The 15906-nt window shown below is 45.9% G+C and overlaps 1 protein-coding gene across 3 annotated transcripts in view; it reads left to right on the top strand.

The window, feature by feature from the left end:
- The first annotated feature begins 3705 nt into the window (after positions 1 to 3705).
- The window catches only part of TMEM141 (transmembrane protein 141), a 33044-nt gene continuing 20843 nt past the window's right edge, over positions 3706 to 15906 (top strand). Inside the window, exons 1-2 of one of the 3 annotated variants that reach the window (XM_073556052.1) lie at positions 3706 to 4563; positions 8740 to 8806. In XM_073556052.1, coding sequence (XP_073412153.1) covers positions 4510 to 4563; positions 8740 to 8806 — 121 coding nt within the window. In that variant the 5' untranslated portion in view covers positions 3706 to 4509. The remainder of the gene's footprint in view (positions 4564 to 8739; positions 8807 to 15906) is intronic. The other 2 variants (XM_073556053.1, XM_073556054.1) reach the window with 2 other exon arrangements.

Genomic DNA, 15906 nt, shown 5'->3' with positions numbered 1-15906 from the left:
TCTAATCCTATCCTGTGTGATAGTCTGCTGAGCTGTGTATCTAATCCTGTCCTGTGTGATACTGACTGCTGAGCTGTGTATCTAATCCTATCCTGTGTGATACTGCCTGCTGAGCTGTGTATCTAATCCTATCCTGTGAATCCTATCCTGTGTGATACTGTCTGCCCAGCTGTGTATCTAATCCTATCCTGTGTGATACTGCCTGCTGAGCTGTACATCTAATCCTATCCTGTGTGATACTGTCTGCTGAGCCGTGTATCTAATCCTATCCTGTGCGATACTGTCTGCCCAGCTGTGTATCTAATCCTATCCTGTGTGATATTGTCTTCTGAGCCGTGTATCTAATCCTGTCCTGTGTGATACTGACTGCTGAGCCGTGTATCTAACCCTATCCTGTGTGATACTGACTGCTGAGCCGTGTATCTAACCCTATCCTGTGTGATACTGACTGCTGAGCCGTGTAACTAATCCTATCCTGTGCGATACTGTCTGCTGAGCCGTGTATCTAATCCTATCCTGTGTGACACTGTCTGCTGAGCTGTGTATCTAATCCTATCCTGTGTGATACTGTCTGCTGAGCAGTGTATCTAATCCTATCCTGTGTGTTACTGTCTGCTGAGCTGTGTATCTAATCCTATCCTGTGTTACTGTCTGCTGAGCAGTGTATCTAATCCTATCCTGTGTGATACTGTCTGCTGAGCAGTGTATCTAATCCTGTCCTGTGTGATACTGACTACTGAGCCGTGTATCTAATCCTATCCTGTGTGATACTGACTGCTGAGATGTGTATCTAATCCTATCCTCTTTGATACCGACTGCTGAGCAGTGTATCTAATCCTATCCTGTGTGATACTGTCTGCTGATCCGTGTATCTAATCCTATCCTGTGTGATACTGACTGCTGAGCCGTGTATCTAATCCTATCCTGTGTGATATTGTCTTCTGAGCCGTGTATCTAATCCTATCCTGTGTGATACTGACTGCTGAGCAGTGTATCTAATCCTGTCCTGTGTGATAGACTGCTGAGCTGTGTATCTAAGCCTATCCTGTGTTACTGTCTGCTGAGCTGTGTATCTAATCCTATCCTGTGTTATACTGCTTAGCTGTGTATCTAATCCTATCCTGTGTGATACTGACTGCAGAGCCGTGTATCTAATCCCCTCCTGTGTGATACTGACTGCAGAGCCGTGTATCTAATCCTATCCTGTGTGATACTGACTGCTGAGCTGTGTATGTATTCCTATCCTGTGTGATACTGTCTGCTGATCTGTGTATCTAATCCTATCCTGTGTGATAATGTCTGCTGAGCCGTGTATCTAATCCTATCCTGTGTGATACTGACTGCTGAGCCATGTATCTAATCCTATCCTGTGTGATGTCTGCTGAGCTGTGTATCTAATCCTATCCTGTGTGATAATGTCTGCTGGGCCGTGTATCTAATCCTATCCTGTGTGATACTGACTGCTGAGCCGTGTATCTAATCCTGTCCTGTGTGATACTGACTGCCGAGCCGTGTATCTAATCCTATCCTGTGTGATACTGACTGCCGAGCTGTGTATCTAATCCTATCCTGTGTGATACTGACTGCTGAGCTGTGTATCTAATCCTATCCTGTGTGATACTGACTGCTGAGCCGTGTATCTAATCCTATCCTGTGATACTGACTGCTGAGCTGTGTATCTAATCCTATCCTGTGTGATACTGTCTGCTGAGCTGTGTATCTAATCCTATCCTGTGTGATACTGACTGCTGAGCAGTGTATCTAATCCTGTCCTGTGTGATACTGACTGCTGAGCTGTGTATCTAATCCTGTCCTGTGTGATACTGACTGCTGAGCTGTGTATCTAAGCCTATCCTGTGTTACTGTCTGCTGAGCTGTGTATCTAATCCTATCCTGTGTGATACTGTCTGCTGAGCAGTGTATCTAATCCTATCCTGTGTTATACTGCTGAGCTGTGTATCTAATCCTATGTGATACTGACTGCAGAGCCATGTATCTAATCCCCTCCTGTGTGATACTGTCTGCTGAGCCATGTATCTAATCCCCTCCTGTGTGATACTGTCTGCTGATCTGTGTATCTAATCCTATCCTGTGTGATACTGACTGCTGAGCCATGTATCTAATCCTATCGTGTGATACTGACTGCTGAGATGTGTATCTAATCCTATCCTGTGTGATACTGACTGCTGAGCTATGTATCTAATCTTATCCTGTGTGATACTCTCTGCTTAGCTGTGTATCTAAGCCTGTCCTGTGTGATCCTGTCTGCTGAGCTGTGTATCTAATCTTATCCTGTGTGATCCTGTCTGCTGAGCTGTGTATCTAATCTTATCCTGTGTGATACTGTCTGCTGAGCTGTGTATCTAATCTTATCCTGTGTGATACTGTCTGCTGAGCTGTGTATCTAATCCTATCCTGTGTGATCCTGTCTGCTGAGCTGTGTATCTAATCTTATCCTGTGTGATACTCTCTGCTTAGCTGCGTATCTAATCCTATCCTGTGTGATACTGTCTGCTGAGCTGTGTATCTAATCCTATCCTGTGTGATCCTGTCTGCTGAGCTGTGTATCTAATCCTATCCTGTGTGATCCTGTCTGCTGAGCTGTGTATCTAAGCCTGTCCTGTGTGATCATGTCTGCTGAGCTGTGTATCTAATCCTATTCTGTGCGATACTGTCTGCTGAGCTGTGTATCTAATCCTATCCTGTGTGATACTGTCTGCTGAGCCGTGTATCTAATCCTATCCTGTGTGATACTGTCTGCTGAGCTGTGTATCTAATCCTATCCTGTGTGATACTGTCTGCTGAGCTATGTATCTAATCTTATCCTGTGTGATACTCTCTGCTTAGCTGTGTATCTAAGCCTGTCCTGTGTGATCCTGTCTGCTGAGCTGTGTATCTAATCTTATCCTGTGTGATCCTGTCTGCTGAGCTGTGTATCTAATCTTATCCTGTGTGATACTGTCTGCTGAGCTGTGTATCTAATCTTATCCTGTGTGATACTGTCTGCTGAGCTGTGTATCTAATCCTATCCTGTGTGATCCTGTCTGCTGAGCTGTGTATCTAATCTTATCCTGTGTGATACTCTCTGCTTAGCTGCGTATCTAATCCTATCCTGTGTGATACTGTCTGCTGAGCTGTGTATCTAATCCTATCCTGTGTGATCCTGTCTGCTGAGCTGTGTATCTAATCCTATCCTGTGTGATCCTGTCTGCTGAGCTGTGTATCTAAGCCTGTCCTGTGTGATCATGTCTGCTGAGCTGTGTATCTAATCCTATTCTGTGCGATACTGTCTGCTGAGCTGTGTATCTAATCCTATCCTGTGTGATACTGTCTGCTGAGCCGTGTATCTAATCCTATCCTGTGTGATACTGTCTGCTGAGCTGTGTATCTAATCCTATCCTGTGTGATCCTGTCTGCTGAGCTGTGTATCTAAGCCTGTCCTGTGTGATGTGCACAGTCATACCCAGGCTGTGAGTGACAGGAGCGGCCCCATGGGTTTGGTTCTATGGATAGACATAGCACCGTGTGATACTTGGACTGACAGGGCTGCTCTAGTGAGGTAGCATTTCCATTACTGAGGAAAAGAGACCACCATCTGAAAGCTCCATCTTCACAATCACAGATCCCCAGAAAATGAAGACCCCAGACCATACCCTGTAAATAAATACAGGAACCGCTGAAAAGCCCCCCTAAAGTGATATAGACCCCAGACCCTCTAGATAACAACAAACCACATCTGGCACCTTTCACAGCGATCAGCAGTCACCTGGCTTCCTGCTAGTCTCTCCGCTGTCCGGGGAGGCTGCAGCTGGGGGGCATCAATCACAGGTGGAGAAGCTAATGTCAAAAGGTCCAAAACTGAAACTAGTCCTCTGCCCAGAGATGACAAACACTCAGCTGATCCACAGCATGGGAATCTGTGTATAATTTGCAGGGTTTGATGCTGGGTCCAAACCTGTTAACACATAACATGCCATCGCCTCCATCTCTGGCCGCCCAGCAATGGCTATGCACATCCCATAGTGATGAAGGAAGTCGCAACCTCAGCATCTGCGCAGCACAAGGATGAGTCGCAGCGTCCGGATCAGTCTCTGACATTCATCACACACTCTTCTTTTATTTGCCCCAGAGAAGTAAAGCGTTTCTCATTAAAAAAATACAACATTTACAGCACCCAGAACATCCCTGTAAAATACAATAAACAATTTAGCAGTATACTTCCTATATCATTTACTGCTGGTTTTCAATCTCTCTGCATGTGTCAGGCAATAGGGGCATACATAGAATGCTGCCTAAAGTTTGGTTCTTTGTTCAGATCTAAAGCAAAATCCAGAATCCTGCTGGTATCCCGTTCCCAGAGAGCAGCGCCTTGTATAGCGGAGCTGTCAGCACAGAATGAACTGTTGTGGCGTGGCAAACATCTAAGGCTGCAATGAGGCCTCCCTTACAGAGGAGGTCGCTGTTGTGGTCAAATCTTAACCCCCGCAACAACACATATCATCAGTTACGATGGTGAACCTGGGGCTGTCAAGAGTCAATGACACCGTGGCTGCTAAACACCCGGTAAGTGAGACCTAGCATTACCCCTGATGCACCCACAGCTGAGGGTTTGGTACAGTTGTATCTAGTGTAGCCCATTCTCTGTGACTTCAGTCTGCTGCATTGTATCAGCTCCTAGGACAGGAGAGAAACAAAGGTAGCAGCAATGTGGCAGGTTTTGCCCAGGATGAGTCTTCTTCACTCTTTGAACAGCCATGTTTCAGTGCCAGGCAGCAGAGGTAGTGAAATGTGCCCCCAATGGCCCAGCTCCCCATGTCTGTAAAGTGCTGTGGAATGAGTAATGGAAAAGTCCTGGTGCATCACAAGCTGGCTGAGACATGGACTGCTCACCCCGGGGTAAATCAAGGCGATTTCTCAGACATAGCACATGACTGACTCATTGGGGATGGTAAAGTGACTTCTAGAAGAGGAATTCAGTATGGAAGGGGAAGTACTTCCCCCAGCTCCTGTTGCACACCAGCTTGTCCTCTGGGGCTCTCCACCCTCTATCTGACCTACAGGCCACTAACACTTCGGAAACCCCTTTACTATATCAGTGGTGGATCTAGGTTTTCCTTCACTGGGGCAAATATTTAGTTTAGCACGCCCTCCTATACACAGCTGCAACTGTTTGTGACATGAGCTCATGTGACAGTCATAGGGGATTTCCATATGTGCCGACAACCTGCTCCCAATGCTCAGTGCCGGCTTCACTGAGAGAAGTTAGGCTGGAGTCACAAAGTCTGAAAAATCAGTCCGAGTCTCCTTCCGAGAGTTGCAGGAGTGTCATGTATCTGTAAAATGCACCAATTCTGTCCCCTAGCCTCGCTCTTCACACTTGCCCTGTAGTGGTGGCAGGTGGGGTAATAGTTGGGGGGTATTGATGTAAACTTTGTATTGTCAGGTGACCTCAAGCCCCGAGGTTAGTAATGGAGAGGCGTCAATAAGGCCGGTTTCACATTTGCGCTTTATAGCGCAGCGACGGCCTGCGCACGGCCGCCACTAAGCCCCGCCCCATCCGGTCATCGCCGCCTACTATCGCACATGGACGCTTGCGATCTGCGCACCCTATCTTTAGCATAGGGTGCGCAGATCGTGCGCTGGCCATGCGCTAGCAGGATTTTGCCGTGCGCTGCGCACTTTTGAAGGTGCGCCCGTGTGCACCAAACGCAGCATGTTGCATTTCGGCGCGCACGGCGCACCTTCAAAAGTGCGCAGTGCACGGCAAACGCACGATCTGCACACCCTATGCTAAAGATAGGGTGCGCAGATCGCAAGCGTCCATGTGCAATGGGAGGGGGCGGGGCTTAGTGGCGGCCGTGCGCAGGCCGTCACTGCGCTATAAAGCGCAAATGTGAAACCGGCCTAAGACACCCCCATTACTAACCCCATAATCACATTGTAAAAAAAACACAGACACCCAGAAAAGTCCTTTAATTGAAAGAAAGACACAGACTCCTCTAATAATCTCAATTAAACCATACTTATGACCTCACCTAATTCCACCGAAGCCCTCAATCTACTGTAATAAAACTAAAATAAAAAAACAACAATATACCATACCTGTCGGTCGTTCTGTCCCACGCCGTGATCCATGTCTGGGGAAGAATTAGTCTTCAACCTGGATGGTGCCAAGATTTGACCGTCCAGGCTGACAACCACTGGTGAATGAGATGCTCTGTCTACATTATTATGTGCTCCTCCCTCCTGACTTGTCCTCTGTCTTCTACATTACTCTGCTCTCCTCCTACTGGACCTTCCTTCTGCTTTGGACCCGGTCAACCACTCTTAGATACTACAGATCCTCCCTTCCCTTGGCAGCACAGACCTTGCCCTCTCCTGGGACGCCTCATACCTGTATAACCGCATATTTAGCATCTCCCATTCCGACACTATCTCCTCATTTCTACTCTGGTTTTCCTCAAGGCTCTGTCCTGGACAGGGCCGGACTGGGACTAAAATTCAGCCCTGGCATTTGAAGTTACACAGGCCCACTAGTCACATGGTGACTATATAATATCTTTGTACACTTGTAGGCTACAAGAAGTGAGAGGAGATTAACACGACTATATAACATGTAGTCATAGCTGTGCTCAGTATTTCAGCTCAGTCCTATTTATTGCTTTTAGGTACAGTACTCCTCCCAAAGCTCTGTCCCCTTTTGTACGCACGGTGACAGAATTCCTGGCAGAACTGCTATCCATTGGGCAACCAGACCCCCTGGTCATAGCCGGGGCTATCATACCTCCCAACTTTTGAAGAAGGGAAAGAGGGAGAAAGACTGCGGCGCACGCAGCGCGCTGCTGCAAATTTTAGGCAACGCCCCGGCCACATCCATTTCGCAACTAGTCACACCCATGTCCACGCCTAATCGCACCCATTTAGCACTGCTGATCACACTGACTTGTACTGAGGGCACAGTGGCTGGCATTATGGGCACACTGACTGGCACTAAGGAAGAGAGAAAACAGAGAAAGGAGAGCGAGAAAGAAAGAGGGGAAAGAAGAAAAGAAAGAAAGAACAGAGAAAGAAAATGGGGAAAGAACAGAGAGAGACAGAAAATGACGGAAAGACAGAACAGAGAATGAGAAAGAAATAAGAGAGAAAGAAATAAAGATTCTATAAAGATACTATAGCAGCCCGGCTCCCATTGTAATGCCCACCTGAGCCTCCCGGTGCAGGACCTATCATGATCCGCTCACATGGCCGGCATCCCCGATTCCAAGGCGATCCTGCTGTCTGCGCTGTCGGAGGACATGGTGATTGATGGATCTGAAGCATTCCTAGTTCCGTCACAATCTCCTCATGAAATTCTCATTTCCGGTCAGCTTCCAGCACATCACTTCCAGTGGAACGTCATGTGTGAGTTTTAAAATGCTCCTCGGGGCTCCGCCGTGTACTTCTGTGTCCGTGGGAAAAGCCCGCTTTGTATGCTTCGTACACACTTGGCTCCGCTCCATACATCCCGTACACATATGGCTCCACTCCGTACACACGCGGCTCCGCTCCGTACACCCCGTGTACACACGCGGCTCCGCTCCGTACACCCCGTGTACACACGCGGCTCCGCTCCGTACACCCCGTGTACACACGCGGCTCCGCTCCGTACACCCCGTGTACACACGCGGCTCCGCTCCGTACACCCCGTGTACACACGCGGCTCCGCTCCGTACACCCCGTGTACACACGCGGCTCCGCTACATCTATCCTGTAAACCCCTCCTGACCCCACGCATATCGGGCACATTGCGGCCCCCCAGCCAGCCTCAGCTCGGCCTCAGGCAGATGGCGCCCGCCGCCCGACCTCCCCACCCCCCAGGCCCTCTTTATAACTAAACTCACCCCCGCCCCGGCCAACTTACTGGAGTCTGGACCTGTCCTGAAGCCTGCCCTGAACCAGCACGCGGGGGTAGGAGACTTGCAGCAGCAGCCGCTCCTGGATTCCTGGCCTGCTGCTGCTCTGGACACCGTCGCCGATGATAGGACGCAACACAGTGAGACGTGAGTAGGCGCTGCCTGCCCTGCAGGTAACCATTGACGGCACAGCGCACTCTCTCCGGCTCCGCCCTCAAAGAACGCGCCGCGACGTGCAGTTTCACGTCGCCGCGCGTTCTTAACCCCTAGGGTGCCAGTGCCACCCCAAAATCTGCAGCGCGAGCTGCGCACCTTTGAAACCGCCGCCGTGCCCGCAAATTTAAAGGGCCAGCGGCGGGTAAAAGAGGCCGGTGGCCGCCGCATTAGCCTGCGGCCCACCGGAAAATGCCCGGTTGGGCAGATTACCAATCCGGTCCTGGAGCTGTATTGTGCTCCATCTAAAAATCCGTCCTGGGTGAGTTCATAGAATCCAGTAGCACTTTTATGCTGATGACACTTGCATCTACCTGTCTGGCCCAGAGGTCACATTTCTGCTGTCCAAAATAAAAGAATGTACATTAGCTAGAGACTCCTTTTCCTCTCACTTTCTTAGACTTAATATTGGCAATGCTCTTCCTCTTTCCACTAGCCAGCTCTTATCCCCCACCGGACTTCATCACCATTACGTGTTCCACCATTTCCCTAATCTCCCAATGTCACTGCCTCGGAGTAACCTTTTACTCTTCTCTGTCCTTTTAAACCTCACAGGGAAACAATTACCAACTCCTGCGGCGCCCCATAAAATAAAGGAGGCTGTACAATGTATTTTATTTTATTTATTTTTTAGGGATTACGAGGATATGCAGCGTGTCAGTCACAGGCGTTCATGAAGGGGGTGGTCACCTTTATCACAGGTAATTGTCCCTGCCCATGATATTTCGGGGTCATGGTGCAAACACCACTAGAAACTATTTCAGTTGCATTCTGGATTCTGGATTATCAGAATTATTCTGGGATCACACTGCCGTGTGTGATGTGAGAAACTCGCACGAGTCTCTCGCATCAACACCCAGCGCTACTGCCGGCACTCAGGACCAGAGCTGCGGCTGCATGTATTTCTGTGCAGCCGGAGCTCCGGTCCTGAGTGCCGGCAGCAGCGCCGGGTGTTGATGCGAGAGACTTGTGCGAGTTTCTCGCATCACACATGGTAGTGTGATCCCAGCCTTATAGTGACGGATTAAAGGATTCAGAGCAGAAATCCAGTTCTATTATAAAGCCAAAAACTGATTCCTCACACAGAAAATGATTCACAGAGTAAGGCCGGTCTCACACATCCAGATAATTCCGGTACCGGAAAACACGGTACCGGAGCTATCCGTGTCCATGTGGATACGTGGTACCACCGTGTGCAGCATCAGGACCACACGGACAGCTGCCGGGGAAGAAGCGCTACAGTAAGCGCTGTTCACCTGCGGCTGGTGCTGACTTCGGCTCTCATTCTTCTCTCCTGCTCTGCCGGCAACAGCGAGCAGGAGAGAATGAATGAAAACCTGACGTAGGGTCCCCTTCTATTTGTGAACCAACCAGACGAAACTTACAGCTGGCAGCTTCAGCAAGGTAGGTTCTCAAGAATAGAGGGGTCCCCACACTGTTTTTTTAATTAAGTAAATAATGAAAAGGCATGGGGTCCCCCCTATTTTTGACAACCAACCTGACTAAAGCTTTCATGCTTATCTACAGCATTCCATGATGCTGTATATCGGCTCCCAACATGACCTGAAAAAGAAGAAAAATAACTTTTATTATACTCACCTGCGGGGCGGTCCGGTCTGATGGGTATTGCTCTGCTTGGTCCGGCCCTCCCATCTTCTTGCGATGCCACCTTCCTTCTTGCTTCATGTGGATGACGCGTTCCTACGGCATCCACACGGTCTCCTCGGCACTGTGCTGCTGTGCAGGTGTACTTCTCTGCCCTGTTGAGGTCAGAGCAAAGTACTTCAGAGCACAGGTGCTGGGGCTCTTTGACCTTTCCCGGCGCCTGCGCACTGCAGTACTTTGCGCTACATTCAACAAGGCAAATAAGTATGCCTGTGCAGGAGCGCGATGCCGACCAGACCGTGTGGATGCCATAGGGACATGTCATCTACACGAAGCAAGCAGGAGGGTGGCATTGCAAGAAGATGGGAAGTGCCGGACCAAGAAGAGCAACACCTATCAGACTGGACCACCCCGCAGCTGAGTATAATAAGTTATTTTTCTTCTCTTCAGGTCATGTTGGGGGCTGATATACATTATTCTATGATGCTGTGTATCAGCCCTGAAAGGTGGTGGCCGTATCTCATATCGGACAAACCTGGGGACAGGTCACCTTTAATGAAACTGAAAAAGAGGAAAAATAAGGCAAGTGCTATTAAATGGTTTGAAAAAAAACCCACTAATTTTCCATCATTGTCTCCTCTATTTTGTTCTTATGTCATTCACTGTTTAACCCCTTAATGACCGAGCCAATTTTGACCTTAATGACAGCCAATTTTTACAATTCTGACCACTGTCACTTTGAGGTGAAGCATTCCAAAGTTGTTAACGTATCCCACTGATTCTGACATTTATTTGTGGGGGTAAAAAACGAAAATTTGGCCAAAAATTTTGAAAATTTCACAATTTTCAAACTTTTAGTTATTATGCCCTTAAATCAGAGCGTCATATCGCACAAAATAGTCATATGGTATTTCCCACATGTCTACTTTTCATCAGCAAGATTTTTGAAACCTAAATTATTTTTTTGTTCGAAAGTTATAAGGGTTAAAAGTTGACCAGTGACTTCTCACTTTTCCAACAAAATTTACAAAACTTTTTTTTTTAAACCCCTTTACCCCCAAGGGTGGTTTGCACGTTCATGACCGGGCCAATTTTTACAATTCTGACCACTGTCCCTTTATGAGGTAATAACTCTGAAACGCTTCCATGGATCCCACTGATTCTGACATTGTTTTTCTCATGACATATTGTACTTCATGTTAGTGGTAAAATTTCATTGATACAACTTGCGTTTATTTGTGAAAAAAAAAAACCCTGAAATTTTGGTGAAAATTTTGAAAATTTTACAACTTTGAATTTTTATGCCCTTAAATCACAGAGATATGGCACACAAAAAACTTAAGTAACATTTCACATATATTTACTTTACATCAGCACAATTTTGGAACCAAAATTTTTTTTATTTCTTAGGAAGTTATACGGGTTAAAGTTGACCAGCGATTTCTCATTTTTGCAACACCATTTTATTTTTACGGACCACATCACATTTGAAGTCACTTTGAGGGGTCTATATGATAGAAAATACCCAAAAGTGACACCATTCTAAAAACTGCACGCCTCAAGGTGCTCAAAACCACCTTCAAGAAGTTTATTAACCCTTCAGGTGCTTCACAGGAATTTTTTGAAAGTTTAAAAAAATGAACATTTAACTTTTTTTCACAAAAAAATTACTTCAGGTCCAATTTTTTTATTTTACCAAGGGTAACAGGAGAAATTGGACTGGAAAAGTTATTGTGCAATATGTCTTGAGTATGCTGATATCCCATATGTGGGTATAAATGACTATTTGGGCGTATGGCAGAGCTCGGAAGGGAAGCAGCGCCATTTGACTTTTTTTTGGCTGGAATTGAGGTCTGACACCATGTCGCGTTTGGAAAGCCCCTGATGTGCCAAAACAGTGGAAACCCCCCACAAATGACACTATTTTGGAAACTAGACCCCCAAAGAACTTATCTAGATCTGTGGTGAGAACTTTGAACCCCAAAGGGCTTCACAGACGTTTATAACGTACAGCCGTGCAATTAAAAAATCATATTTTTTCCACAAAAATGATCTTTTCACCCTCAATTTTTATTTTTCCAAGGGTAACAGGACGCCAAAAGTTATTTTGCAATTTATCCTGAGTACGGTGATACCCCATATGTGGGGGTAAACCACTATTTGGGCGCATGGCAGAGCTCGGAAGGGAAGCGGCGCCATTTGACTTTTATGGCTGGAATTGAGATCAGACGCCATGTCGCGTTTGGAAACCCCGCACAAATGACACCATTTTGGAAACTAGACCCCCCCCCCCAAGGAACTTATCTAGATGTGTGGTGAGCACTTTGAACCCCCAAGGGCTTCACAGAAGTTTATAACGCCCGGGCGTGAAAATAAAAAAAATCATATTTTTTCCACAAACATGATCGTTTAGTCCCCAATCTTTTTATTTTCTCAAGGGTAACAGGAGAAATTGGACCCCAAAAGTTGTTTTGCAATTTGTCCTGAGTAGGCTGATACCCCATATGTGGGAGTAAAATACTGTTTGGGCGCATGGCAGAGCTTGGAAGGCAAGGAGCACCATTTGACTTTTTCAACACAGAATTGGCTGGAATTGAGATCAGACGCCATGTTGCATTTGGAGAGCACCTGATGTGTCCAAACAGTGGAAACCCCCCAATTCTAACTCTAACCCTAATCTCAGCCCTAACCCTAATCTCAGCCCTAACCCTAATGGGAAAATGGAAACGAATACTTTTTTTTTATTTTATTATTTTCCCTAACTAAGGGGGTGATAACGGGGGGTTTGATTTACTATTTATAGCGGGTTTTTATTTTTGGCAGCTGTCATGCGCTAAAAGACGCTTTTCATTGTAAAAATAGCTTTTGCATCACCACATTTTGAGAACTATAATTTTTCCATATTTTGACCCACCGAGTCATGTGAGGTCTTATTTTTTGCGGGACGAGTTGACGTTTTTATTGGTACCATTTTCGGGCACGTGACATTTTTTGATCACTTTTTTATTCCGATTTTTGGGACGCAGAATGAACAAAAACCAGCATTTCATGAATTTCTTTTGGGGGGTGCGTTTACACCGTTCCGCGTGTGATAAATTTGATAAAGCGGTTTTATTCTTCAGGTCAGTATGGTTACAGCGATACCTCATTTAGGTCTTTTTTTTTTTTTTTTGTATTTTGGCGCTTTTATGCAATGAAAACAATTTTATATAAAAAAAAATTATATTTGCATCACTTTATTCTGCGAGCTATAACTTTTTTATTTTTTTATTGATGATGCTGTGTGGCGGCTTGTTTTTTGCGGGACAAGATGATGTTTTCAGCGGTACCATGGATATTTATATCTGTCTTTTTGATCGCGCGGTATGATAATAAAGCATTATTTTTTGCTTTGTTTTTTATTTTTTAACCCCATTCTGTCATGTGACGTACTATCCCGTCCATGTGCCCTGGGACTTAATACCCAGGGACGGGATAGTATGTCACAGCGATCAGCGGCACCCACGTGGTGAGCGCTGCTGATCGCGGCCGGGTGTCAGCTGATTATCACAGCTGACACCTGGCACAATGTGTCAGGGGCGGTCACGGACCGCCCCCGACACGTTAACCCCTTGCACACCACGATCAAACACGATCGCAGTGTACCGGGGGTTAGAGAGAAGCATCGGCAGGGAGGGGGCTCCCTCCTTGCTTCCCTGAGCCCCCCACAGCAGCGCAATGTGCAGCGCTGCTGTGGGGGGCTCTTTCCCTGCAGGTCCCCGAATCCAAGATGGCGACGGGGACCTTTGGGGGCCTGTAGGGAGCTGGCTTCCTCAGTGCCTGCAAAGCGCAGGCACGAGGAAGCCAAATGCAGTGCCTGTGACACATCGCTGATCTGTCACAGTGATCTGTGATGTGACAGATCAGTGATCTGTCACAGGACAGTGTTGTCCCACCTGGGGCAATGTAATAAAGTTAAAATAAAAAAAAGTGTAAAAATAATTTTAAATAAATAAAAAAAAAAAAAAAAATTCCCTAATTCATTTTTTGGAAATAAAAAAACAAAACAATAAAAGTAGACATATTTGGTATTGCCACGTCCGTAACGACCCGCCCTATAAAACTGTCCCATTAGTTAACCCCTTTAGCGAACCCTTTAAAAATAAAAATAAAAAACGAAGCAAAAAATGATTTATTATCATACCGCCGAACAAAAAGTGCAATAACACGCGATCAAAAAGATGCATATAAATATCCATGGTACCGCTGAAAACGTCATCTTGTCCTGCAAAAAACGAGCCGCCATACAGCGTCATCAGTGAAAAAATAAAAAAGTTATAGCTCGCAGAATAAAGCGATGCAAAAATAATTATTTTTTATATAAAATAGTTTTCATTGCATAAAACCGACAAAACATAAAAAAACGACCTAAATGAGGTATCGCTGTAACCGTACCGACCCGAAGAATAAAACCGCTTTATCAATTTTACCGCACGCGGAACGGTGTAAACGCACCCCCCCAAAAGAAATTCATGAAACGCTGGTTTTTGTTCATTCTGCGTCCCAAAAATCGGAATAAAAAGCGATAAAAAGATGTCACGTGCCCGAACACGATACCAATAAAAGCGTCAACTCGTCCCGCAAAAAATAAGACCTCACATGACTCACTGGGTCAAAATATGGAAAAATTATAGCTCTCAATATGTGGTGATGCAAAAACTATTTTTACAATAAAAAGCGTCTTTTAGCGTGCGACAGCTGGCAAAAATAAAAACCCGCTATAAATAGTAAATCAAACCCCCCTTTATCACCCCCTTAGGCCTGTTTCACACTTCCGTTTTTGACCATCAGTCAAAATCCGCCGTTTTTGCAAAAAAAACGGATCCGCTATTTTTTTTGGCGGATCCGTTTTTTTCCCCATTGATTTGCATTACCGGCGGATCTTGACGGATGGCCATCCGTTGGATCCGTTTTTTGGCGGATCCGTCAATTTTTTTTGTGTCCGCCGAGATGCCTGGACGGACCATGTAACGTTTTTTGTGCTGCAGGATCACCACACATCTAGATAAGTTCCTTAGGGGGTCTAGTTTCCAAAATGGTGTCACTTATGGGGTGTTTCCACTGTTTAGGTACATTCGGGGCTCTCCAAAGGCAACATGACACCCGCAGAGCATTCCATCAAAGTCTGCATTCCAAAACGTCACTACTTCCCTTCCAAGCCCCGACGTGTCCCCATACAGTAGTTTTCTCCCACATATGAGGTATCAGCGTACTCGGGACAAATTGGACAACAACTTTTGGGGTCCAATTTCTCCTGGTACCCTTGGGAAAATTAAAAAATTGGTGACTAAAAGATCATGTTTGTGGAAAAAATACGATTTTTTTTTTTATTTTCACGCCCGGGCGTTATAAACTTTTGTGAAGCACTGGGGGCTTCAAAGTGCTCACCACACATCTAGATAAGTTCCTTGGGGGGTCTAGTTTCCAAAATGGTGTAATTTGTGGGGGGTTTTCACGGTTTTGGTACATCAGGGGCTTTCCAAACGCAGCATGGTGTCCGATCTCAATTCCAGCCAAAAACGTCAAATGGCGCTGCTTCCCTTCCGAGCTCTGCCATGCGCCCAAATATGTTAACCCAAAAATCAAAACAACCATAGTGGTAATGTGTGGCCAGAAACTGGTAGAAGACCCATATAGTTCCCCCACTTACTATGAGGACACACCAATAAATGTAGAGTACTCCCAACAACATGCACAACACCAGAAAAATGGAGTAATCATAAACCACAGAAAAAGAGATTTATAAATGTCATAGAAAATACATGTTTATTGAATTAAAATATCAACCATTCTCGTATATTACATGAGGCTTTTTAGAGGTATAGTCCAGGTAAGACAGCAAAGGATCACCGCAATGAATTATAAACATAGGTGCAAGTATACAGATATTAATGTGCAAGGTACTAATGAATACTTGCAATAGGCCCAAAAGTTTATATTAAAACACCAAGCACCTACTGTGCATAAAAATTAAATGCACCTACTGCAGGGTAAGTATCTAATAAGAACACCGGGATTAGTGCCCATAGTGGCCAATACACATATTAGCACTTACCCATATTGCCAGAAATGTAAAGGTGAACACCTCGCCGTTGCTTCCGACGCGCATTTCGCAACAGCTTTATCAAGGGGAGATCTCAACTTTTAACCCTTATAA

The sequence above is a fragment of the Dendrobates tinctorius genome, unplaced genomic scaffold (assembly GCF_039654945.1).
Source record: "Dendrobates tinctorius isolate UK_male_01 unplaced genomic scaffold, ASM3965494v1 ptg000231l, whole genome shotgun sequence".
In the NCBI taxonomy this organism is placed as follows: Eukaryota; Metazoa; Chordata; class Amphibia; order Anura; family Dendrobatidae; genus Dendrobates; species Dendrobates tinctorius.
Note: the sequence above shows the minus strand (reverse complement) of the source record. Positions and strands in the feature narration are given on the sequence as shown.